General features: G+C 44.0%; 1 protein-coding gene across 1 annotated transcript; it reads right to left on the minus strand.

The window, feature by feature from the left end:
• LOC109226289 (RNA-directed DNA polymerase homolog) lies at window positions 12,928-13,356 on the minus strand (the record flags this gene model as incomplete). Its single annotated transcript, XM_019391076.1, has 1 exon — window positions 12,928-13,356. A coding segment is annotated over exon 1 (426 nt), but the record flags the coding sequence as incomplete, so codon positions are not given.

Below are 27,447 nucleotides of genomic sequence, written 5' to 3' on the forward strand. Positions count from 1 at the left end.
TCCAAAGTAGTTTGAGAGAAGGTCTGCTTCTTGGTCCCATATTGGGTTGTCCCAAAGGCACATCAAGACATGCGTGAGAAGAAATCCATAAGGAAGACCATGGTTTCTATCTTTGAAAGCTGCCACCTTTTGCATATGCTCAATCATTATGGCTGGCAGGTTAACAGATTGGAATCCATCCAGTGCTTCCATCAAATACAGATCAGACTTGGAAGTGATGGACCTCCTCTCATCACGGGGTAGAAGGACCTTGTTTACCAACTCAAACAGGATCTGATAAACAGGAAGCAAAGCTTTCTTGTGCACCGGTTCCCCCCGTTGGACTGCTCCCTCCTTCACAATAGCATGCCTAAAGTTTGAGCCACAAACATCATTGATAGAGGACTAACCATCAGCAGGAACCTTAAGAATGTCTCCAAGCAAAGCAGCATCCAAAACAATATCAACTCCATTGACCAGAGCACAGATATGGTCAGATTCAACAGTAAAGAGGCCTGCATAGAATCTTTGGACCTCATCCTCATAGACCTTGGGCACATCCACTATGAGCAGATGTCCCCACTGTTTGAAATTCAACCATGTCTAGTATTTGCCCCATACCAGCCATCTCACAAATTTCTGGGTCAAAAGTGTGACCCCACAGAACCTTCTGGTACCTCAACTTTTCTTTATCGGGCATACTTTCACGTTTCACTTTCTTCAAAGAATCAGGTTCCCTCACAGTTTCCAACTTTCTTTTACCAGACTTCACACTTGACTTACCCTTCCCACTTGATTTCACTAAGATATCCTCATCGGACAATGACTCTTCAGCCACTGCATGTTTCAACTTGTCACGACTTTTCACTGGCTTTGAACCTGGCGTTGCAACACCTTCCTCTGAAGCATTTTCAGCAGATCGCTTCTTTTTCTAATATCTCTTGACTAAGGAACTTGGTTCCTCTGCAGCTTCCTCATCCACTTCCACTACAGGAATGTTCTTGTCACACACAACCTCTCCATTTTTCACCAGCCTCTTTTTCTTCTTCTTACTACTCCTTTTACTCTTCTGTAGGGCAGACTCAAGAGCTTCCTTTTTCTGCAACCTCGTAGTAGGTCGCTTAGTAGAGGGCTCAGGAGTGGCCACTGGCCTCCTTCTGGCAATGAATGCATCTAGAGCAACATTATCCTAATCTTCATCATCACTGGACTTCATAGTAGGGGCCAAAATTTCCAAAGGTTCAATATCAAAGTGAGGAGAAGGAGCAGGGTCGAAACTGACCAGGGAAGAAGATCCTTGACCTGTTTCCTCAAGAGAGGGGTCAGGTCCTTCAAGAAGGGTCCCAGTAGTTTCTTCTGGTGCAGGATTTTCAAAGAGCACCACAGTTCCTTCTCCCACTAACGACTGAGTCTCTTCCCCCTAAGACACAGGCATAGTTGAGGTGACCCCATACACTATTCCTTCAGCAGATATGGTCAAATTGTTTTCTTTGTCTTCTTTCTCTAGAGATACTACGGGTGCAACAAACTCCGAGACAGGAGTACTTGAAGATTGATCAACACTAACCTTAGAAACTTTTTCTACCTGTGGAGTCTCACCCTGTTCTCCATCTTTGTTTTGTTCTGTCAAAATATCAGGTGACAGAGACGAGAGACTATAGAGTTTGGGGGTTTCTGAGTTCTCAACACTTAGAGGGAGAGAAGGGTCTAAAGGAGTGGTGAGAGAGATAGAGGGTGAAGGAGCATCATGTTTAGGTGCTTCAGTTTCAACATTTGTGGAAGAAGGAATGTTGAGAGGGGTTTCACTAGGAACGGAGGAGTCGAGGGTTTTCTTAGGAGATGTGGGAAGGGTTGGTTGATTTTCAGCCATGGCAGAGGATCAGTTTTGAAGGTTCTGGAAAGGCTGAAGAGAAAGAAAAAGAGAGAGAATGAGAGAGAGAGAGAGAGAGAGAGAGAGAGAGAGAGAGAGAGAGAGAGAGAGAGAGAGATGAACGTTCAAGGTGATGAGAGGGTTTTAATGAGAGAAGAGACAGTAGTTTTGTGGGGAGATGCAACATTTCAGAGGGAAGTGAAGGGATTTGAATGAAAAGACGTGACATACAGGGTCTGAAAAAGTTGATGACATGGCGGACNAGTCATTCTTTTCATTACTGAAATTTTTAATGGTTTCTTTTAAGTCAACAACTACTACCATCAAATCGTCTCTTTCATGTTCTACACTAACAATTTTCTTAGTTAGAACATCCTTTTCATTTTCCAGATTATCTATGGTTTCCTTCAAATCAACCACACAGACTACCAAGTCATCTCTAGTTTGTTCAGCATCTCCTAATTCTATGGTTAATGCATCCTTATCATCTACATGACAAAGATAGGCATCAATTAACACATTTGCTAATGACATGAGTTTCTTAGGAGAGTAGGATTTCAGATTTCTCTGAACATCCCTAAAGTTTACCTCATCATTGTCTGACTGAGCCAAAAATATTGAATCATATTCATTTGCTTCACTTTCAAATGCCATCATAGAACTATCACCTGCATCAGTTTCTTCTTCAGACTCACTGGAGGAATCTCCCCATGCTGCAAGAGCTTGCTTCACAACATTGTCAGCGACATTCTTTCTTTTGAAGCGTTTGTCGGGAACCGGGTTCCTCTTGGCTGCTTTATCAGAGTTGTACTTGAAGTGTTCTTGATTTAGGAGAGGGCAATCCTTGATAAAATGCCCTGGCTTTCCACATTTATGACAAAGGTCATAATTCTTTGGTTTGCTTGAACTTCCTCTCTTTGGTATCCCTCCATTTCTTCTAACCATTTTTTGAAACCTTCTGGTTAAGTAAGCCATGTCACTGTCCTCCCCACTTGAGTCATTACTTTCAGCTTTAAGTACCACTGTTCTTTTCCTTCTTTGGTTCTCTTATTTCACTGTCCTTCTTCTTCTTCATTTCGTAGGTTTTCAGATTTCCAACTAGCTCATCTATGGTCAGCTCCTGCAAATCTTTTGCTTCAGTAATGGCATTCACTTACTCTCCCATGAACTGGGCAAGACACTGAGAATTTTCCTCATGAGCTTGTTCCTAGGGATGATTTCACCAAACGAGTGTAGCTCATTTATGATGGAAGTGAATCTTGTGTGCATGTTTTGAATGGATTCATCGTCTTTCATTCTGAAGAGCTCATACTCAGTGGTGAGCATGTCAATCTTAGATTGCTTTACTTGAATGGTTCCCTCGTGTGCTGTTTGTAAAGCTTCCCATATTTCCTTGGCAGATTGACAGGCTGAGATCCTGTTGTATTCATTAGGTCTTATGCCACACACCAAAATTTTCTTGGCACGAAAGTTTTTCTCCACAGCTTTCCTATCTGCATCATTGTATTCTTTCCTGGTTTTTGGCATCGTCACTGGAGGGTCTCCGACCTTCTTCGTTGGGACATAAGGACCATCACAAATAACATCCCACAACTTAGAATCTTCTGCCATGAGAAAGTCATGAATTCTTGTCTTCCACCACCCATAGTATTGCCCATTGATCCTGGGTGGTCTGTATGTAGACTGACCCTCTTCAAAATTTGGTGGAGCAGCCATGAGGATCTTTTCTAGGTGTTAACCTGATAGAAAGAACCCGCTCTAATACCAATTGATAGAATATATGAGTCCACCAAACTATATAGAGACCAGGTCCTCTATAGATTTCTCTGGTAGTGCTAATGAAATAGTAAGTAAATGGAACAGGGAATTTTTTTACGTGGAAAAATCCCTGCTCAAGGGGATAAAAAATCACGACCTACACTGGTAGGATTTCAATTTCACTATGAGCAACTTTAAATTACAACCTATGCAATCTAGGAATTAAACTCTTAATCCCTCACTAACTTGTAATACACCTATTACAAGACACTTTGCAATACACCTATTATAAAGACTTCAACTCATGACTAACTCTAGTCACGACACAAACACTGAAAGTTTAGGGTTCCTAATTAAAGCTTCTAGATAAGCAAAGTAAGAATTACAATGAAGAACAATTACAAAGTTACAACTTAACTAAGGACATACAAGATACCTGTTGTAGGAACTGGTCCGTAGTAGTGTTGTACTTTGTTCTTGATTGCACTTGAATTGAATGCTCAACTGAAGAACGGTTAGAGTGCTTGAATGAATTCTCAAAATGTTCAAGTGATGTTTTGTTGTAATACTCTTTGTTAATACAACTTGGATGACATCACTTGAATGATGTAATCACTTGGTTGGTCAAAGGGAAGTGACTGCAGTACTGTGCTGCACTGTTTGCATGTACAGTGCAGGCAGTCACTTTCCAACTGTAGACAGTTGACTTCGTGTTGCTGTCAGGGAAACACAAGGGGATCAGGTCCCTGTGTTGATTCTTAATCTTCTGAAGTCATAGCAGCTCACATTAGCCCGAGTCCCTTGATTGAGATGTGTACCAAGTGTGTCAGGTCCCTTATCTGGTTCTTTAACAGTAAGTTTGTTAGATCATCAAAACATAAAGTTAAGGTACTGTAAACCCATCAAGATGGTACTTAATTGGATAATATTAGTAATTCACAAAGATCAGATTAGTTGAAAAAGGAGTTTTCTAGGAAATAGGGGAACCTGATTTGTCTTGGGCAATGTTGCTCGGACCCTGTAAGAATATTGTCGTATCCGTGTCGGATTATCCAAAAAATGCATACTTTCTGTACAATCAGACCGAGCAATATAGGTCTTGGGATACTTGATTCTCATGAAGGGAATGGAGCTCGACTCTGTGGTACTCATGAAAGGAATTCCGGATTAATGATTATGTATATTCTTCAAATTAGCGTTGAACTTCAAATCTTATTCATAGTTCTTATTAGTGACAACAAATAATGAGCAGGCTGACATTGTAAGTCCTCGCTCTCCACAACCCAATTTTCAGGTAGCGTTGAGAATTTCTATCTGATTGCCTACAACATTTCACGGTTTAACGACCTTGTAAAAGAACAAACTTCTCTGTTCAAAGAAAATTAATTTAATGAAAACTGACATTCATTTTACATACTACACTGCATGTATTGTGGTAGTGAGGATATTGACAACCCAAGAAACAAAGAGTAGAAAATGATGAAGCAAAGAAACGTAAAAGAAAAAATTTCTCTGTTGCCTCCTCTCCATTGTATTGTCCAAGTAGTAATTTTTGTAGGTTCATCTCAAGGTATAATAAGCTTCCGTTTGGCCATAGATTTCAGAATTTTTTTAAAACATTGTTTGTTTATGATCATATAATCATGTCTTGGGAAAAATTCAAAAAATTTAGAGTTTCCAAAAACTAGTCTAGGGCAGTTTTTTAGTGAAATTTTTTCTTCCAAAAACTTCAACTTTTCTTCAAATAAAATGCATGTCCAAACACAACTTTAACTTTCAAAATTTATTTTCTAACACAAATTCAAAAACTTTTTTTTTTTTCAAGTTTCAATCAAATCTATATACTAGCTAAGTCTTTGGGAGTTTTCCGTTCTCAAATAAGAATTTGGATTATAGTTAAATGTGACCGTATAACCCGGTTTTACATCTTGTGAATCTTCCACTTAGAATTGAACTTGGAAACTTGAAAATCTTATGACCCCCTTCAGTTACAAGTTCATCAGCAATATGATGTCTTTTTCAAGACATCATATTCTTGGTAAACTTGTATCCGAAGAGGAATATAAGATTTTCAAGTTTTCAAGTTCAATCCAAGTGAAAGACGATGTAAGCTTGTGTTATGCGATCACATTTAACTTTAATCTAAAATGTTATTGTGAGAATAGAAAAACTCTCGAATACCTATATTTTACTTGAAGATGAGCCTACAAAAATATGCTTCTCCACAATACAAGGACAAAAAGCAGTAGCAGGGACAAATTTGTTTGCCAATTTTTTTTCCTTTTCTACTTTTCCTGATTCTTCTTCATTTTTTGCCCTTATTTCTTGAGTTGTTAATGTCTTCACTCTCACGGTATATGCTTTGTGAAGCAAATGTGAATTTCTGTTAAATAAATTCTTTAAACATAAAAGTTTGATTTTTACAAGGTTCTTAAATAAAAAATTCTTTGGAATTAAATCGAGGTACAAACCTTCTATTACTCTTGATGAATGGTAAAGTTCACCATAATTGAACTTCCCCAAAAAATGTTCTTGTATGTTCACAAATTTCCAAAACTCCGGAAGAAAAAGATTTTCATATTTGATAGAATATCCTCGTAATATTCAGTTTCAGGTAGAAGAGTAGCACTCTGTATTTGGCATTTCAAGCAATCCTTGAATCACCCAACTCATCAAATTATCATAAATAACAACCACTTTGTTAATAATCATGCTAACAAGTTCACGTACTAGTATGCAAACTGGCTCGCGGAGATGGGCTGTTGCAAAGAATGAAGGGATATTAACAAATTTGGAAATTTGTAAGGAGCATTAGGATTTGAAAGGGGAGTTACCAAAGTAGGTGTTTGAAATTCAAGGAATTGAATATTTGGGGTCTTACTTATTCAGGATGGTAATGGATGTCTAAAGCTAAGCCGTAATAAGAGGCCTTAAATTTGTTTAATAATGTTAGATATATTTGTTGAAGTTTATTCTTTTTACTTTTTGAGATGCACTTTAATCTTGACGATGTAACCAACCCCTTTAATCTTTGTTGAAACATTACTAACCTTTTGATAAGATTTATTAAGTTTAATTTTGAATTTTTTCTTTCCACATGCCTGTCAACATAACTTACTATATTGCATTGCCTCCCAAAGTAACAATCACATGGGAATTTGTATTTACGAAGGTGATAAATAAATAGATTAGAACTTTTTACGATCTAATTAGCTTGAAGAGCACCTACAGAGATCTTGAAAGAATATATTTTACAAAGTTAGATTCGTAAATATAATTTAATAAAGTTGGAGTAAGAAGAACTAGAAAGTAACTGCAAACTTAATTGCCTCTTACTTTCATTTGAATTTTCTCAACCAACTCCGAAACAAGATAATATAAAATATAAAATTGTATTATTAACGGTTGGTGACAAGGTGGTAAAAGATGGTTGAAAAAATCACTATTTAATAATAAGTAAAATAAATATTTAAATTACTTTTATCTTTTGGGGCCTCTAATTTTGTGAGGCCTAAAGTGGCTTTAATGGCCTGGGGATTAAGTCGTCTTTGCCGGGGGGGAGGGGGGATGGGAGGGGTGAAAGACAAGTAAACAGATCATAGGGTTTTATGATTGGAGAAATAGAAGGGGTGTGTTGGTGCGTCACTGGATCGGTGGAGGAACCAAAGTAGGAGCTAGCCTTGAAACGCGGGCGTAACTTCACTCTTTTTTAGGAGAGATGCGACACGGATATTGTACGGTAACTTTTTAAGTACACTTATCAGCCATGGGAAAGTTTTGCGAGGTGATAACATAGTTAAAAGAACTAGAAAAGTATTTATAGCTTGTTTGGAAAGCGACCTTGAAAATGGATTTGGGTATAAATGGGTGTAATTACACAGTTTGACATATTTATTTGGACAAGTAATTACTTGGTCAGCATGGAAATGGGTGTAATTGGAGGGTGTAATTACACCCTCCAATTCTCAAGGGGGAGGTGAGAATTGGTGGTAATTACACTGTGTAATTATGTCACGACCCGGATTTTCCACCCTCGGGAGTCGTGATGACGCCTACTAATATGAGCTACGCAAGCCAATCCTTTAAGACTAATTACTTCATTATCCAATTATTTCTTTTTAACAAACATAAAGTGATAACGTATAAATAGCGAAAATTTAAATTAAGCGGAAGAAAACAATACAATCTCTGAAATCTGTATCTATTACAACTACTTAAGCCTTAATCACCCAAAACCTGGTGTCACAGTGTCACAAACGATCTAAGAGTGCTAAAATACAAAGTCTGAAAGTAAAAGATATACTGTCTCAGAGTCAAATAGATGAAACATGAAATAAGTGATAGAGGAGACGCCAGGGCCTGCGGACGCCTGCAAGTCTACCTTGGATCTCCGCGAGGACTGAAGGTAGCCACCAAATCTACGGTCCGAAGTCTACAGTACTGGGATCTGCACAAAAGAGTGCAGAGTGTAGTATCAGCACAATCGACCCCATGTGCTGGTAAGTGCCTAGCCTAACCTCGGCGAGGTAGTGACGAGGCTAGGACCAGACTACCAATTAAACCTGTGCAATTCAACTATATACAGCGGAAAAAGGAATACAGAAATAAATAGTCAAGTATAGGAGGGGAAGCATGCTACGGGGGAGATATCAATTCCAAATAGAAAGACATCAAGTAAACGGAAGAAACAATATAACTCGGATATCAACAAAAAAAAATTAGAAATCAATAAATGCACGGCATCACCCTTCGTTCTTTTACTCTCGTCCTCACCAAAGAAATCATATAATAAAAATGTGCACGACATCACCCTTCGTGCTTTTACTCTCTTTCCTCACCATATAATCAATATAATCGGCACGGAATGGTACATCGTGCGGCACGGCATCACCCTTCGTGCTTTACACTCTTTCCTCACAAAAACAATGCACGACATCACCCTTCGTGCTTTAACTCTCTTTCCTCACCCAAACAACAATCACAAACAATAGGGCAAGGGAAATAAATGAAATTGCAATAATAATCCCGGCAAGGGAACAATAACTCAACAACAAGTCCCGGCAAGGGACAACATGAAAACAACAACTAAATCCCGGCAAGGGAAATAACAATTAAAGCAACAATAGCCCGGCAAGGGGGCAACATAATGACCTCTTCTCTTTCTCACTTTTGCTTCACAATTCACTTCATAACTCGAGCCAATGCTCTAGAGGTTCAATTATCACTTACACTTTCACAATTTGTTATACGACTTGAGCCAACGCTCCTCAATGTTCATAGGTCACAATTCCTTCCACAACTTTACACAACAAATAGAAACCATCACCAAGGCATGAAAGATACCACGAAGTCATGATAATCACAATACAAAGACTCACGGGCATGCTAGACACCAACGTATAGATACTCGACACCATGCCTATACGTCGTACTCAACATTTACCACATAGCAAATAGGACTCGACTCCTAATACCTCAAGCTAAGGTTAGACCAAACACTTACCTCGATGCCACGAACACAGTTCACGTTTCAATTATATCTTTACCCCTCGATTCCACTACCAATTCGCTCGTATCTAGTCACAAGTTACTTAATTACATCAATAAACGCTAAATGAATCAATTCAAATGCATGAAAATGAATTTCCCAAAGTTTTACCCAAAAAGTCAAAAATTGCCCCCGGGCCCACATGGTCAAAACTCGAGGTTCGAACCAAAACCCGATCACCCATTCCCCCACGAACCCGAATATATAATTTGTTTCGAAATCGGACCTCAAATCGAGGTCCAAATTCCCATTTTTTGAAAAACCTAGGTTCTACCCAAAACACCCAATTTCCCCCATGAAAATTATTGATTTGAAGTTGAAATCATGTTAAAAGATGTTAAGGATTGAAGAAAATTAGTTAAAAACGACTTACAATTGATTTGGAGGAGAAGAAACCATTGAAAAATCGCTTTAGTGTGTTTATATTTTGAGAGGATATGAAAATGGTTTAAGAATTCGGCTAAGTATAAAAGTTGCAGGTCTCAGATGTGGGAATTGCGAACCCCGACCTCTGCTAGCTTGGGAAATGCGAAAGGATTCTCGCAATTGCGAGATGGGAATTGCAAAGACAGGGTCGCATTTGCGACCCCAGGCGTCAAATGAGAAACTTCGCATTTGCGAAGCAGGCGTCGCATTTGCGAGCCAAGTGGTCGCATTTGGGATCACGCCTGCCCAGGTCCTATTTTCGCATTTGTGATGAAGGTCTCGCATTTGCGGGCTCGCATTTGCGAGCCAGGCTTCGCATTTGCGAAGCCTGCAGACCTGTGCACATTAGCTGAAAACGTGCAATTTACCAAGTCCAAAATACACTCCGTGGCCTATCCAAAACTCACCCGAGCCCTCGAGGCTCCAAACCAAATATACACACAACCTCAAAAACATCCTACGGACTTATTCGTGTAATCAAATCACCAAAATAACATCATGAACATCGAATTAAACCTCAAAATCAATAAAATTTCTCAAAACTTCTTTAAACATCAAGTTTTGCATTTAAGGATCGAATCACGTCAAATGGATTCCGTTTCTTACCAAACTTTACCAACAACACATATAAATCATATTGAACTTGTACCGGGCTCCGAAACCATAATACGGGCCCGATACTACCGGTTTCACATAACATTTCACTTTCAAAAACCTTTATATTTTTCAGAAAACAATTTCTTTAAAAAATTCATTTCTCGGACTTGGGACCTCGGAATTTGATTCCGGGCATACGCCCAACTCCCATATTTTCCTACGGACCCTCCGGGACCGTCAAATCACGGGTCCGGGTCTGTTTACCCAAAATGTGGACCGAAGTTAAATTAATTCATTTTATAATCAACATTTATCATTTTTCACAGATTTTCACATATAGGCTTTCCGGCTACGCGCCCGGGCTGTGCACGCAAATCGAGGTGATGCTAAAAGAGGTTTTTAAGGCCACGGAGTGCAGAATTCATTTTAAAAACACGTGATGACCTTTTGGGTGATCACATTCTCCACCTCTAAAACAACCGTTCGTCCTCGAAAAGACATAAGAAGGAAGTACCTTAGTCGGGGAAAAGATGGGGATAACGGCTCCGCATATCGGACTCGGACTCCCAAGTCGATGCCTCAGCAGGCTGACCTCTCCACTGAACACGAACAGAAGGAAAACTCTTCGATCTCAACTGACGAACCTGCCGGTCTAAAATAGCTACCGGCTCCTCCTCATAAGACAGGTCCTTGTCCAACCGGACAGTGCTGAAATCTAACACGTGGGATGAATCGCCGTGATACTTTCGAAGCATGGACACATGAAACACTGGATGCACGACTGATAAGCTCAGCGGCAACGCAAGTCTATAAGCCACCTCTCCCACTCGATCAAGAATCTCAAACGGGCCAATGAACCTAGGGCTAAGCTTGCCCCTCTTCCCAAATCTCATCACGCCCTTCATAGGTGACACTCGAAGCAATACCCGCTCACCGACCATGAATGCTAAATCACGAACCTTGCGGTTGGCATAGCTCTTTTACCTGGACTGGGCTGTACGAAGCCTATCCTGAATAATCCTGACCTTGTCCAAGGCATCCTGAACCAGATCCGTACCCAACAACCGAGCCTCTCCTGGCTCAAACCATACAACCGGCGACCGATACCGCCTACCATACAAAGCCTCATAAGGATCCATCTGGATACTCGACTGGTAGCTGTTGTTGTAGGCAAACTCTGCTAACGGCAAAAACTGATCCCACGAGCCTCCAAAGTCAATGACACAAGCTCGGAGCATATCCTCCATAATTTGAATAGTCCGCTCAGACTGCCCGTTCATCTAAGGATGAAACGCTGTGCTCAACTCAACCCGCGTGCCCAACTCTCGCTGAACTGCTCTCCAAAGATGTGAGGTAAACTACGTACCTTGATTCGAAATGATAGACACGGGCACACCATGAAGACGAACAATCTCCCAGATATAGATCTCAGCTAACCTCTCGGAAGAATATGAGACTGCCACAGGAATGAAATGCGCTGACTTGGTCAGCCTATCAACAATGACCCACACTGCATCAAACTTCTTCTAAGTCCGTGGGAGTCCAGTAACGAAGTCCATAGTGATACGCTCCCACTTCCACTCAGGAATCTCAATCTTCTGAAATGAACCAGCGGGCCTCTGATGCTCGTACTTAACCTGCTGGCAATTCATACACCGAGCCACATATGCAACGATATCCTTCTTCATTCTTCTCCACCAATAATGCTGCCGCAAATCCTGATACATCTTAGCGGCGCCAGGATGAATAGAGTACCGGGAGCTATGGGCCTCCTCTAAAATCAACTCTCGAAGACCATCCACATTAGGCACACAAACTCGACCCTGCAATCTCAAAACTCCATCATCACCTAAGGTAACCTGCTTGGAACCTCCGTGCTGCACCGTGTCTCTAAGGACACACAAATGGGGATCATCATACTACCGATCTCGGATACGCTCCAATAATGAAGAACGAGCGATTGTGTAAGCTAACACACAGCTGGGCTCAGAAACATCCAGCCTCACGAGCTGATTGGCCAAAGCCTGAACATCCAAAGCAAACGGTCTCTCACCAACTGGAATATAAGCAAGACTGCCCATACTGGCTGACTTCCTACTCAAAGCATCGACCACCACATTGGCCTTTCCCGGATGATATAAGATGGTGATATCATAGTCTTTCAACAGCTCCAACCACCTCCTCTGCCTCAAATTCAACTCCTTTTGCTTGAACAAGTACTGCAGACTCTTGTGATCCGTGAACACCTCACATGCCACGCGATACAGATAATGCCTCCAAATCTTCAACGCGTGGACAATGGCTGATAACTCCCAGTCATGAACCGGATAGTTCTTCTCATGAATCTTCAACTACCACGAGGCATATGCAATGACCTTGCCATCCTGCATCAACACCACACCAAGTTCAATACGAGATGCATCACAATAAACTGTATATGGCCCTGAACCTGTGGGCAGAACCAACACTGGTGCCGTAGTCAAAGCTGTCTTGAGCTTCTGAAAGCTCGCCTCACACTCATCCGACCATCTGAACTGGGCACCCTTCTTGGTCAACCTGGTCATCGGGGTTGCGATAGATGAAAACCCCTCTACAAACCGACGATAGTAGCCTGTCAAACCCAAGAAACTCCGGATCTCTGTTGCTGATGCTGGTCTAGGCCAGTTCTTGACTGCCTCAATCTTCTTCGGATCAACCTGAATACCCTCTGCTGACACACATGACCCAGGAATGCAACCGAACTCAACCAGAACTCACACTTCGAAAACTTAGCATACAACTGACTATCCCTCAAAGTCTGAAGAACCATTCTAAGATGTTGCTCGTGCTCCTCCCGGCTGCGGGAATATATCAAAATATCATCAATGAAGACTATCACGAATGAATCCAAGTAAGGCCTGAACACTCGGTTCATCAAATCCATAAAAGCTGCTGGGGCATTTGTCAACCCGAGTGACATCACCAAGAACTCATAATGCCCGTACCGAGTGCGGAAAGCTGTCTTAGGTACATCGGATGCCCTAATCCTCAACTGATGGTAGCCAGATCTCAAGTCAATCTTTGAAAATACCTTGGCACCCTGAAGCTGATCGAACAAATCATCAATCCTCGGCAGCGGATACTTATTCTTGATTGTAACCTTATTCAATTGCCGGTAATCTATACACATTCGCATTGATCCATTCTTCTTCTTTACGAACAACACCGGCGCACCCCAAGGCGACACACTGGGCCTAATAAAACACTTTTCAAGCAAGCCTTGCAACTGCTCCTTCAACTCTTTCAACTCAGGCGGGGCCATACGATACGGCGGGATAGAAATGGGCTGAGTGCCCGGAGCCAAATCAATGCAAAAATCGATATCCCTGTCAGGTGGCATACCCGGCAGGTCTGAAGGTAATACCTCAGGAAACTCACGAACAACGGGCACAGACTCAATAGGAGGAACCTCAGCACTAGAATCACGAACATAGGCCAAATAGGACAAACACCCCTTCTCGACCATACGCCGAGCCTTCACATAGGAGATAACACTACGGGTAGAATGACCAGGAGTCCCTCTCCACTCCAAACGAGGTAAACCCAGTAAGGCTAAGGTTGCAGTCTTGTCATGACAGTCCAAGATAGCGTGATAAGGTGATAACCAGTCCATCCCTAATATAACATCGAAATCAACCATCTCTAGAAGAAGCAAATCTACACGAGTCTCAGGACCTCCAATCACAACTATACATGAACGATGGACTCGATCTACCACAATGGAATCACCCACCGGTGTAGACACATAAACAGGAACACTCAAAGAACCACTAGGCATGACCAGGTACGGTGCAAAATAAGACGACACATACGAGTATGTAGACCCTGGATCAAATAACACTGAAGCATCTCTATCACAAACCAGAACAATACCTGTAATAACTGCATCGGAAGCCTCAGCCTCGGGTCTGGCTGGAAGAGCATAACATCGGGGCTGGGCCCCACCACCCTGAACCACATCTCTGGGATGGTCTGCCGCTGGTTGGCCTCCACCTCTAGCGGCCTGAGATCCACCTCTAGGACCTCTACCTCCACCTCTAGCACCTCTACCCCCACCTCTAGCTGGCTAGGCGGGCTGTGGAACACTCGGTGCCTGAACCATGGCACGGAAACCCTGATGTTGAGAGCTACTCGGTGCTCGAGGGAAAAACCTAGCAATGTGACCCATATCACCACAAGTGTAACAAGCCCTTGGCTGCTGAGACTGCTGACCCTGACGACCTGAATGACCACCCCGGAAACTCTGAAGCGGCGGTGCACTGATGGGAGCTGGTGGTGCACTGTAGGACTGCTGATCAGAATGCTGCATCTGAGGACCACGGCCACCTGAAGCACCGTGAGAAACCTGAAGTGCCGACTGATAAGGCCTAGGAGGATGGCCTCTACCATACGAATCCCTACCTCCAGATGAGGTACCACTGAATCGGCATGAATGACGGGGCCTCCTCCCTGCGATAGATACATCTCAACTCTCTGGGCCACATTGGCCGCCTCCTAGAAAGATATCTCACTCCCGGTCTCCCTAGCCATCTGAAAACGAATCAGTTGAATAAGTCCATCAATGAACCTCCTCACCCGCACTCTCTCGGTGGGAAGTATGATAAGAGCATGATGAGCCAAGTCGATGAATCTGATCTAACGATCATAGAACCCTGCTGGAGACGCTCAAACTGCCTCCGATAGGCCTCTCTCTGAGTGATGGGGAGAAACTTCTCTAGAAATAGCTGCGTAAACTGCTTCCAAGTCAAGGCTAGTGATCCGGCTGGTCTAGCCAAGCAATAATCTCTCAACCAAGTCTTGGCGGATCCATACAAGCGGAAAGTAGCAATATCGACCCCATTGGTCTCAACTATCCCCATGTTCCTGAGAACCTTATGACAGCTGTCTAGATAATCCTGGGGATCCTCAGAAGATGCACCGCTGAACATAGTAGTGAAGAGCACGGTGAACCTTTCCAATCTCCACAAAGCATCGGCAGACATAGCTGCTCCATCACCGGCCTGGGCTACCACACCCGACTGAACTGCTCCAACTGGCTGAACCGCTGGAGTCTGAAACTGGGGAGCTACCTGCTCCGGGGTGCAAGTAGCAGGAGTATGGGCTCCTCCTCTAGCCTGAGAGACGGCTGGTGCTACAGGAAGCAAGCCTGCCCGGGTGACGCTCTCCATAAGGCCCACTAGACGGACCAGAGCTTCCTGGAGTACTGGGGTAAACCCCTCTGGGATCTAAGCTGGGCCCACCGGAGCTGCTGGGGCCGGAACCTCATCATCAAAGTCAACCTGAGACTCTGCTGCTGGTGCTGCTGCCCTGGGCTGAGCTCTGCCCCTACTTCGGCCTCTAGCACGGCCTCAGCCTCGCCCTCTACCCCTCGTGGGAGCCGCTGTTGGGGGCTCGGGCTGCTGGTCATCGGATGAGGAAGCGCGCGTTCTCGGCATCTGCGAGAGAACAGAATAGAAGTTCAATCAGCATTGAGAAACCAAACCGCACTACAGGAAATAAAAGATGTGAAATTTTCCTAACTCTGTAGCCTCTGGGGGATAAGTACGGACGTCTCCGTACCGATCCCTCAGACTATACTAAGCTTGTCTGTGAACTGTGAGACCCATGTAACCTAAAGCTCTGATACCAACTTTTCACGACCCGGATTTCCCACCCTCGCGAGTCGTGATGGCGCCTACTAATGTGAGCTAGGTAAGCCAATCCTTTAAGACTAATTACTTCATTATCCAGTTATTTCTTTTTAACAAACATAAAGCGATAACGTATAAACAACGGAAATTTAAATTAAGCGGAAGAAAACAATACAATCTCTGAAATCTGTATCTATTACAACTACTTAAGACTTAATCACCCAAACCTGGTGTCACAGTGTCATAGACGATCTAAGAGTGCTAAAATACAAAGTCTGAAAATAAAAGATATACTGTCTCAGAATCAAAGAGATGAAACAGGAAATAAGTGATAGAGGAGATGCCAGGGCCTGCGGACGCCTGCAGGTCTACCTTGGATCTCCGCGAGGACTGAGGGTAGCCACCCAATCTACGGTCCGAAGTCTACAGCACTGGGGTCTACTGATAGCTGTGATTTTAACACGTTTTATGCCCATACTTGCCTATGCTTTATGTGTGAATTGTCATAAAATAGACCCAGAATTCTTACAAAGTGCGCTTGATTGCAGGTTTGAGCGACAAGATGACGAAAGTCAAAAATCAGCTCGAAACGGAATGAAACCTGCTCAAGTGTCAACAATCATTGAAGTAGGGACAAAAGGACCTAGCGCGGACCGCACTGATTTGCTGCGCGGCCGCGCTAGGAGATTCAGAGAGCATCCATTTCAGGGGTTTCCATGCGCGGTCAGCGCTCTTTTCTACGCGGTCAGCGCTGGTGTCCACGCGGCCGCGCTTCATTGTTGTGCGGTCCGCGCCCATTAGCCTGCGCGGCCGCGCTACCTCTTTTGTGCGGTCCGCGTCCCCAGCTTCAGTAGTGAATGATCGAAGGCCAAGACCCCTACGCGGCCGCGCTGCATTCTGCGCGGTCCGCGCCAGCCCCGCGGGGGGATTTTTGTCTAGTTTTTCTGGCATAGTATAAATAGAATATTTTATTATTTCTAGGTCAAGTTTTAGATATCAGATAGCAGCAACACTCGTGACACGCAAGTTTTAGCCTATTTTGGGCATTTTTATCTTGCTTTATCGTGGATTCTTGTAGATTAACATTCTAGTTAATTAATATGTTGAATTAACTACTACTTCTTCAATTTCTGTTGCTATTATGGCTAGCTAAACCCATTAGCTAGGGTTGTGGCTCAACCCTAGTGTGGGTAATTAATGGGTGTGATTGTTTAATGCTTGAATGATGTTGGGTGTTTGATATTTAGGTTAATTTTATGTTTTAACTAGGATTTGGTGGTTGCAAACACTAAGTCTAGCTTAGTGAGTCTTGACTCTTCTTGAGAAAGAGTGTCTATGACTCCAAAATTAACCCAACAAGGAATTGGGATGGACCCATGAGAATGGTAGTCCCAATTAACGGGTAAAACCTTGAGAGAGTAATTACCCAACTTGAACCATAAGTTGCTTGGCTTGTTAGCCTACCCAATTGGTCTCGAGAGAGTCAATTGGGCAAAATCACTCTTTCTACTGAGAGGTGTGAGAGTGAGTGCAATCGTGCAACGGTTATAGCATAAGCCCCATAATCATCATTCTTGTATTAGGAATCTATACCCGTTAGTTGACCACCTAGGTAAATGCCACGACCCTAGTGCCTTTCTCTATCTTGCATACAACCTAGAATTAATATCTTAGCCTAATTTAGTTATAATTAGTAGTTGTTAAATTGTAGTTGATAATCATAAAAACCCAAAAATAATAGAAGATCAATTAGAAGCAAACACGCATTTCTAGGCTAAGCAAATATCCAACTCCCTTTCTAGCTCCCTGTGGAAATTGACCCCGATACCACTATTGGGTAAAAGTATTAGCGCCCACTCTTCCTAAGGTCGAGTCCGATGCGCGATAGTCACTTTTTGGCGCCGTTGCCGGGGAGCTTACGGTGTTGACTATTTGTGTAGCTAGTTTTGTGTTTTGCTTCTCTTTCCTTCTTTTTACTAACTTAGTTTGTGTTGATCCATCAGGTACACATGGCTCTAAACGGAAATGACCCTCTTGGCAATGCCTTGGCGGGGGAGGAGGTTGAAGATGTTGAGCAAGATGAGCTTCCGGTACCTCAATTACCACGGAGAGGTAGAAATGCCAATGCTAATGTACATGATAACAATCCTATTCCAGGCCCTCCTCCGCCACCGCCAAGAGCGGTCCCAAGAGTTCTTCCTAATCAAGGGTAAGCGAGTGCCATCGTTCCTCCCCGAATCCGGGCGGGGAACTTTCAAATCACAAATGTCATGTTGACCTTGCTCGAGCAAAGGGGATATTTTACGGGCGCCTCCGACCAAAATGCATACAAGCACTTGAAGGGGTTCGTAGATACTTGCTGGGGCAGCAAACAAACAAACGTGTCAGAGGATGCGTTGCGATTGAGGCTTTTCCCGTTTTCTCTTCGGGGCAAAGCGTTGGACTGGTTAGAAAGGTTACCAAATCATTCTATCACCACATGGGATGAATTGGCGGACAAATTTATTGCCAAGTTCTTTTCTCCAAGTCATATGGCGGCTCTTCGGGACGAGATTCTAGCCTTCAAGCAAATGCCAACGGAACCATTGCATGAGATCTGGGAGCGATATAGAACAATGGTGAAGGAGTGCCCTAACAACGACATGACTGAGGCGATGATCCAGCAGACTTTCTATAGGGGCATCAACACCACGAATCAATGCATTGTGAACCAATTGGCCGGTGGGAACTTTATGAAACTTTCTTACCAAGAGGCATGTGACGTACTTGATGAAATGGCGGACACCTCTTCGGCATGGCAAAGCCGAGCGAATGTACCCCAAGGTGACCCCACGGTCATCCATTTGCACAAGGAGTTGAGTGATCATGGCCAAGCTATTGCCGAACTTACAACAACAATGAATCAGTTGGCGAAGGCGCAATTGCAACAAGTACAAAACCCGCGCCAAGTCAATGCAATGGAGAATGTTTCTATGCTAAAAAGGAGGCAAAGAGGGCAACAACAACCTCAAGGTAATGGTGAGCAGTTTGACAACAACAATGATGGTGGTGGTTATTCGAACGAGTGTTTTGATGATCAAAGTGAGGAATGCCAATATGTCAATAACTACCAAGGAAATAGAGGAAATCAAGGGAATCAACAATGGCGCCCCCAAGGCAATTGGGGCAATCAACAAGGAGGCGGCAATTGGAATAACAATAATCAACAACAGGGTGGCAACAATTGGAACAATAACAATCAGACCAACAATTGGGGTAATCAAGGTAATAACCAAGGCAATTGGAATGGGAACAACAACAATTGGAACAACAACAATAGCAATCAAGGAGGGTGGAATAATGGTGGTAGGGGGCAAGGCTTTCAAAGGCCCCCCATGTTCCAACAACCAAACAATCCACCCCCCTTTCAGTTACAAGGGCCTAGTTCTTCTGGAAGTGATATGGGACGGATAGAAATGATGTTCGAGCAGATGATGAAAAAGAACCAAGATTCTGACGCATAATTGGCTTCGCATAACACATCTATCCGGAACCTAGAGGTGCAAATAGGACAAATCTCTCAAGCTTTAAATACCCGACCAAAAGGTGCGCTACCAAGTGATACGGTAGTGAACCCGAAGGGGGGTAACAATCATGTGATGGCGGTCACAACTAGGAGTGGAAGAGGCGGTGATGTGCATGCCTCGATTGAGAATCAAGTTGTGAATGATGAAATTGAGTTGCATGATGATGATGCACCTTTGAATGTTGACAATGTGGTTGAACCAATAGTGACAAATGATGTGCGGATTGATATTGATGATGAGGCCGGGGTAGAGACTCAAGATACCGTGAACCCGTCTAGGGAACACATTATTGATATACCCGAGCCGGCGGTGCCCAAGGCAAAGGCACCCTTGCCTAGACCACCTCCACCATATCCTCAGCGGTTAGCAAAGCAAAAGAACGACAATCAGTTCAAGAAATTCATAGACATGATGAAGAGCCTCACAATCAATGTTCCTTTAGTGGAGGCACTTGAACAAATGCCTGGGTACGCAAAATTTATGAAGGATTTAGTCACCAAGAAGCGTTCTATGGAGTGTGAAACAATAAAGATGACGCACCAAGTTAGTGCGATTGTGCATTCTATGGCCCCGAAACTAGAGGACCCTGGAGCTTTCACTATTCCTTGCACTATCGGAAGTGCGGACTTTGCTAAGGCCCTATGTGACTTGGGGGCTAGCATTAATCTGATGCCGTACTCAGTCTTCAATACTTTGGGAATTGGGCAACCTATGCCAACCTCCATGAGACTTCAAATGGCGGATAGGTCGATGAAGAGGCCTTAAGGTATAATCGATGATGTGCTTGTTCGGGTGGACAAATTCATATTGCCGGCCAACTTTGTCATATTGGATTGCGAAGTGGATTTCGAAGTGCCTATTATTCTTGGAAGACCTTTCCTAGCTACGGGGAAGGCATTGGTTGATGTGGAAGCAGGGGAGTTAACATTCCGTATGGGAGATGAGAAGGCGGTATTTCATGTGTGCAAGTCAATGAGGCAACCCAATAGTACGGAGGTGTGTTCATTTGTGGACATTGTCACGGCGGTGATAGTGGATGACACAAGTGCCTTGATTAATGTTGAAGATCCTCTTGAAGCCGTGCTTCTTAACATGGATGCCAATGATGATGCCGGTAGAGTGGAGTGCATGAATACATTGCATGGAATGGGTTCATATTCATATGAGCCTAGGAAACTATCTTTGGATCTTGAAAATCGCAAAACTCCGCCAACCAAGCCATCAATTGAGGAGCCACCGATGTTGGAGTTGAAACCACTTCCTCCACACCTCAGGTATGAATTCTTGGGCTCTAATTCTACTCTTCCAGTTATTCTTTCTTCTTGCCTTACTAACTTGCAGGTTGAGGCCACTGTGGAGGTGCTTCAAAAGCGAAAAAGGGCAATAGGATGGACTTTGGCGGACATCAGGGGAATAAGCCCCGCATTTTGCATGCATAAGATCATTTTGGAGGAGGATGCACGGCCATCTCTTGAACATCAAAGGAGACTCAATGAGGTGATGCAAGAAGTGGTAAAGAAGGAGGTTATCAAGTGGCTTGACGCCGGTGTGGTTTACCCGATCTCGGACAGTTCATGGACCTCTCCGGTCCAATGTGTGCCAAAGAAGGGTGGAATGACGGTAGTGACCAATGCCAACAATGAGTTGATTCCTACTCGGACAGTTACGGGTTGGAGAGTGTGTATGGACTATAGAAAGCTGAACAAGGTGACAAGAAAAGATCATTTCCCACTACCATTCTTGGACCAAATGGTTGATCGTCTTGCGGGCCGGGCCTTTTATTGTTTTCTAGATGGCTACTCGGGGTATAATCAAATTCTCATTGCCCCAGAGGATCAGGAGAAGACAACCTTTACATGTCCTTATGGCACGTTCGCGTTCTCGAGAATGCCATTCGGATTATGTAATGCCCCAGCGACCTTTCAAAGATGCATGATGGCAATCTTTACCGACATGGTGGAGGATATCTTAGAGGTATTCATGGATGACTTCAGTGTGGTGGGAGATTCATTTGAAGAATATTTGGTGAACTTGGATAGGGTTTTGGCAAGATGTGAAGAAACCAACCTTGTGCTCAACTGGGAGAAATGCCACTTTATGGTGCAAGAGGGAATTGTATTGGGCCAAGGCAAGGAATTGAAGTTGATAAGGCAAAAATAGAGGTTATCTCAAGACTCCCTCCCCCTACCTCTGTCAAAGGGGTGAGGAGTTTTTTTGGTCATGCCGGGTTCTACCGGCAATTCATCAAAGATTTTTCCAAAATTGTGAACCCGCTTTGCAAGTTGTTAGAGAAGGATGTCAAGTTTATCTTTGATGAGAAGTGCATGGAGTCTTTTGAGTTACTGAAACACAAGTTGACAACAACCCCTATAATCACTGCTCCTAATTGGGATTTGCCTTTTGAACTTATGTGCGATGCGAGTGATGTAGCGGTTGGGGCAGTGCTAGGCCAAAGAATCAACAAAATGTTCCATCCTGTGTATTATGCTAGCAAGACTATGAATGAGGCCCAGAGAAACTACACAGTGACAGAAAAGGAGCTATTGGCTATTGTGTTCGCGATGGAGAAATTTAGACCTTACCTTATGGGGGCAAAGGTGATCATACACACGGACCATGCAGCCCTTCGGTATTTGATGACTAAGAAGGATTCGAAAGCAAGATTGATGAGATGGGTGCTACTCCTTCAGGAATTTGATTTAGAGATTGTGGATAGAAAGGGAAGCGAGAATCAAGTTGCCGACCATTTGTCCCGATTAGAGGAAGATGGGAGACCAAGTGATGGTATTGAGATTAATGATAGGTTCCCTGACGAGCAGCTTCTTTCCGTTTCTATGTGTGAAGTGCCATGGTTCGCGGACATCGCCAACTTCATTGTGACTGGTAAGGTCCCGTGTGAGCTCTCTTCCAACCACAAGAAGAAACTCAAGCGGGATAGTTTGGATTTCTATTGGGATGATCCGTACTTGTTTAGAATTTGCACGGATGGAGTGATAAGGAGATGTGTACCGGAAAGTGAACAAATGAGCATATTGGAGGCTTGTCACTCTTCTCCCAGGACTAGCCTCAAAAGTTTTGAGTTGTGGCTTCTATTGGCCCACGTTGTTCAAGGATGCTAGTGAATTGGTGAAGAGATGTGATGCATGTCAAAGAGCCGGCGGTATTTCCAAGAAGGATGAGATGCCCCTCAATACAATTCTTGAGGTGGATATTTTTGATGTTTGGGGCATCGATTTCATGGGTCCGTTCGTGAGCTCCTGTGGTAATACTTACATTCTCGTGGCGGTGGACTATGTTTCAAAATGGGTGGAAGCCGTGGCTCTTCCCAACAATGAAGCCCGAAGTGTTCGTAGCATTTTTGAAAAAGAGTATCTTTACGAGATTTGGTACTCCTCGGGCCATTATTAGTGATGGGGGGTCCCATTTTTGCAACAAGGCTTTTGATTCATTGCTTGCTAAGTATGGAGTTAATCACAAAGTGACCACCCCCTATCATCCACAAGCTAGTGGACAAGTGGAAGTCTCAAATCGGGAGATAAAGAGTATTCTGTCCAAAACGGTGAATGCTAATAGGACCGATTGGTCAAAGAAATTGGATGATGCTCTTTGGGCTTATCGGACGGCTTACAAGACTCCAATTGGTATGTCTCCGTATCGGTTGGTGTTTGGTAAAGCTTGCCATCTTCCAGTGGAACTTGAACACAAGGCTATGTGGGCATTGAGGAAATTGAACTTGGAATGGGATGTTGCAGCAAATCTCCGAGTGGAGCAATTGAATGAGCTTGATGAGTTTAGATTTCATGCTTACTCCAGCTCGTCTTTGTACAAGGACAAGATGAAGTACCTCCATGACAAGTATGCTCGGGGTAAAGAATTCAAGGTAGGTGACATGGTTCTTCTATTCAACTCTCGGTTGAGGTTATTCCCGAGAAAGCTCAAGTCTAGGTGGAGTGGTCCATTTGAAGTTGTTGGGGTGACCCCATCTGGTGCTATTTATCTCAAGTACATAAATGGTGAAGTTTTCCGAGTCAATGGGCATCGTGTGAAGCATTACTTGGGGAAGATTGATGACAGCCACGTGGTGGCACTCCTTCATTTGAAGTGATATTGTGGTAAAATATGTCGTGCCGCGACGTTAAATCAGGCGCTTCTTGGGAGGCAACCCATGTCTTTTTCTTTCTTTTTGTTTTTCCGTTGTAGATTAGGATTTTTCAACTCATGGTTTGTGAGATGTTGCAGCGTTGATGTTGGACCAGTGCAGGGCAAAAGTAGCAAAAACTTAAGGTCTCTGAAGTTTGCCTACGCGGCCGCATACCAAAACAGTGCGGTCCGCGTAGGCTGGTGAAATGGAAGCTGAGTCTCTGAAGTTTTCTGCGCGGTCCGCGTGGCATTTTTGTGCGGTCCGCGCGTGAGAAGCCCAAATGCCTACTCTCTGAAGTTTCCCACGCGGCCGCACACCAAAACAGTGCGGTCCGCGTGGGTTATTCAGGCAATTCAGGATGCTGGAAATCCAACGCGGTCCGCGGCCATTTCTGCGCGGCCGCGCTGGTGGGTAAGTAATGGGTCCCACACTGTTTTCTATAAATAGAGACCCTAGGCTTCATTTTAACCTTTTCCCATTTTTTCTACCTGAGCTCTCAAATTTTCACTGAGCATCAAAACAATAACTTGCTTCAAGTAGTTAACACTTTCACAACCCCTGGTAACATTCCTCACTAATCTCATTCATAGTTTATTTTATTTTATTTTATTTTGCTTCCTGTTAGTATAACTTCTCATTTTCTTCTTTCTCTCTTAGTTTTACCTGTTAGGGTAGATTTTGTGTGTTTATGTGAAACAATGGGCATGATTTCTTGATTAGTAACTGAGTAGGGACAACCAGGACCCATAATTTGAGCAAATTAATTGGACTTAAATGAAAATCCCCGTACTCAGTTCATTGGTTGCCCTACGCGGCCGCGCGTCATTTCTGCGCGGTCCGCGCCAGTCTAGCGCGGCCGTGGTCCAAAACAGTGCGGACCGCGTCGGTGAGATTCAGAGAGTGGTGTCTCTGGAACATCTTAAGCGCGGTCTGCGCTCCAGTTTTACACGGTCCGCGCTACCCAGCGCGTCCGCGTGGCTCTTTTGCACGGTCCGCGCCCCTTCTATTCTGCACCCCTGTTTCTAAACCATGCTTTCAACTGTACCATCCAATTCACTGCATATGCTTCAACTAACAATGTTAGACTTTTTCTTTGCAGATCATGGTAAAGCAACGAGGAGGAAAAGAACAACAACCCGGGAGAGGTGGCTCCTCCCGAGGGGAAAAAGGAAAGCTAGTTGTTAAACTCACCCCCCGGACTCGGGAGAATATAAAAAAGACCCGCAAGATAATACGGGAAGCTGATAGAGCTGCCTCCCACTCTTCTGGGAGTGAGTATGCCCCATCCCGGAGTATTACTTCTGAATCTGCTCCAACTCACATGTCTCTCTCGCTCCAATTGCATGACTCTCCCTCAGCTTCACCTACCTCCAAGGGACCAGCTGATAAAAGCCTCAAAAAACCGGTGAATGTAGTTTTGGACTCGTCTGATGAGTCCGAAGATAGAAGTGAGGCACAATACTCCACCTCCCCTACAGCTTCATTATCTGGGGAGAGTGCAGGATATGGCGAGGGGGGTGAGCCCCAAGTTGGTGGTGTTGAGAGAACAAGAAAACCGGAAGCATGGGCTGATAGATTTGTAAGTGAAATAGCCTTCCACAGATTCCGAGAGTGGTGGCCCAAAAGAAAATTGATTCCGGAAAGGCAATTTATTAACTCTGATCTTCTTCCTCTAAACCCACATGTGCAAGCACAATTCCGTACTAGAGAGGGTTGGGGGTTCTTCAAGGAACGTTGCATAGTCGAAATGAACATATGGTGAAAGAATTTTACTGTAATGTTTATCATGTAGTGAAAGATTCAAAGGCGAGACAAGTGAGGGACAAAGTGGTGATGTTTGATGGGAAGTCTCTGAACGAATTTTTGGGTTTCAACGAGGAGGACGAAACCCAATACTTAGAAAAGCTGGCAATGAAAGAAGAGGTTCGCCCGTGGTTGGCCCAGCACTTGGCAGCCCCGGGCACTGTCCCAGTTTGGTTGAAAGCAGGAGAGAAGATTCTGAGAAACACGTTCAGTTTTGAAGCGAAGGGTTGGTTGACCTTCGTGTGTAGTAGGCTTGACCCTTCCACTCATGATCACACAGTTCCTATTCCTCGTGCAGTGTTAGTGGCTTCCATTATGGCTGGTTTTCCTCTGAATGTGGGCAACATCATGTCAAGAGTGATTTCTACGGTCGGGCAGGAGACCAACACAAACTACCCCTTCCCGAACACTCTTTCCCTGTACTTTAGAGAATTGAAGGTAAAGAAGAAGAGGTTTGATGTCCAGGTAGATCCAGTGGCCCCCTACTCATGGTACAGTCAGTTGGGTCCCGACAACCCAAAGAGGTCCAAAAAGCCTCAGGATCCACTTCCACCGCACCTGGCTAGTCTGAGGAGCCAGCGGTTATTGAGCAGTCCTCTGAGCCTTCCACCATCCCTGCTACCAGTGAGACATTGCCTCAGGGCCCTTCTTCTATTGCTGGTCCATCTACTGCAGCAGACCCAGATGTCCCTTCATCGAAGACTCACCGGTTCACTGCCCACCAGCTTGCTCAGTCTCTAGCCAGTTTGAATAACTGGATGTCAGCTGCGACATCCAAGTTGTCAAACTTGGCCACTGTAGTTCAGGCACAGTCAGCCCCTTCCACAGTTGAGATCCCTCCTTGTATTGAGGAGACACTGAAGAAGATCCTGGCCAACCAGGAAAAGATGATGGAGACACAGAATGCCTTGGCTAAGGCAGTTGGAGCGCACAGCACAGCATTGGGTAAACTAGCTAGGGAGCATAAGAAATTGAGGAAGCAAAAGGCCTCCAAGGAGTCAGTGATAAAGTTGAGGGAGGATGTGGATAAGCTTTTGGCGGATCAGATGCCACTTGACTTACTCTTCGGGGAGCCAACTGTAGATCCAGCAGCAGTTCAGCCACAGCAGGAGGAGACTCCCAGGCCGAGGAAGAAGAGGAAACTCCCTAGCAATGAGGGAGTTGTGATAGAGGTGGCCCAGGTTCATGAGGGTACATCTAGTGTTCCACCAGTGGTTCAGCCTGTCCTTGATCCAGCTCATGTCCCAGCAGCACAGCAGCAGCAGGTTGGAGACCAGTCTGAGGTCCCGGCTACTACAGAGGATCCAGGGACGACAGGAGACCCCACGCATATGGACTAGGCTTGAGGGGCCTGTCTATATCCTTTTACTCTGTTTTTGAGCTTATCTTGGTAGTTGGCATTGGGGACAATGCCAGCTTTTATTCGTGGGGGTGCGCCCTACCATTTTGATTCTGATACACTGGATGACTGTATATATTTATTTCATTTCTAGTCTGTGTTTTGGATTGTCTTTGGTTTTTAAATAGTTGGCCTGTATATAACTTTTAACTTTGGCTACTTTTAGACTCTTATGTATATATTCATCACGTTGTATATTCTACTCCCCATTGTACATATTCATTGGGTTTTTCTATTTTCGTTCAAATTTTTCGTTTTCAGCCTAGTAGTGAGGCTCGTAGTCTTTTGATTTGGTTTTCGTGTTTTCAATAAGCCCTTGGTTTTCTTAATACCACGGTTCTTTCCAAGGGTAGTGTGCCATGCGAACCGGGTGGCTCTTCCCAATGATAGATGGCGTGACAACCTTCTCAAGGGTTTGAGTTCGTTTTTGATTTTCAATATTTTGTAGTTAAGAGGACCTCAGGCAAGCTTCACTTGGGCCTAACACATTTGCCTTTGATCCCATGGTTAAAGACATAATGTTGTGTTTAGGATGGTGAAAATTGTGGCCTTGAGACTCTTGTGTTGACCAAACAATCATCATATGGTCGTGTGGGGGCCATTGTGCGCTTGAATTGGAACTAAGGTCGTTGTGGGCTCTCAACTCGATGTCTTTAGCAAACCCTGAGTGTGTGTGGTGAGAATTTGAATT

This window comes from Nicotiana attenuata, chromosome 5 (assembly GCF_001879085.1).
Source record: "Nicotiana attenuata strain UT chromosome 5, NIATTr2, whole genome shotgun sequence".
In the NCBI taxonomy this organism is placed as follows: Eukaryota; Viridiplantae; Streptophyta; class Magnoliopsida; order Solanales; family Solanaceae; genus Nicotiana; species Nicotiana attenuata.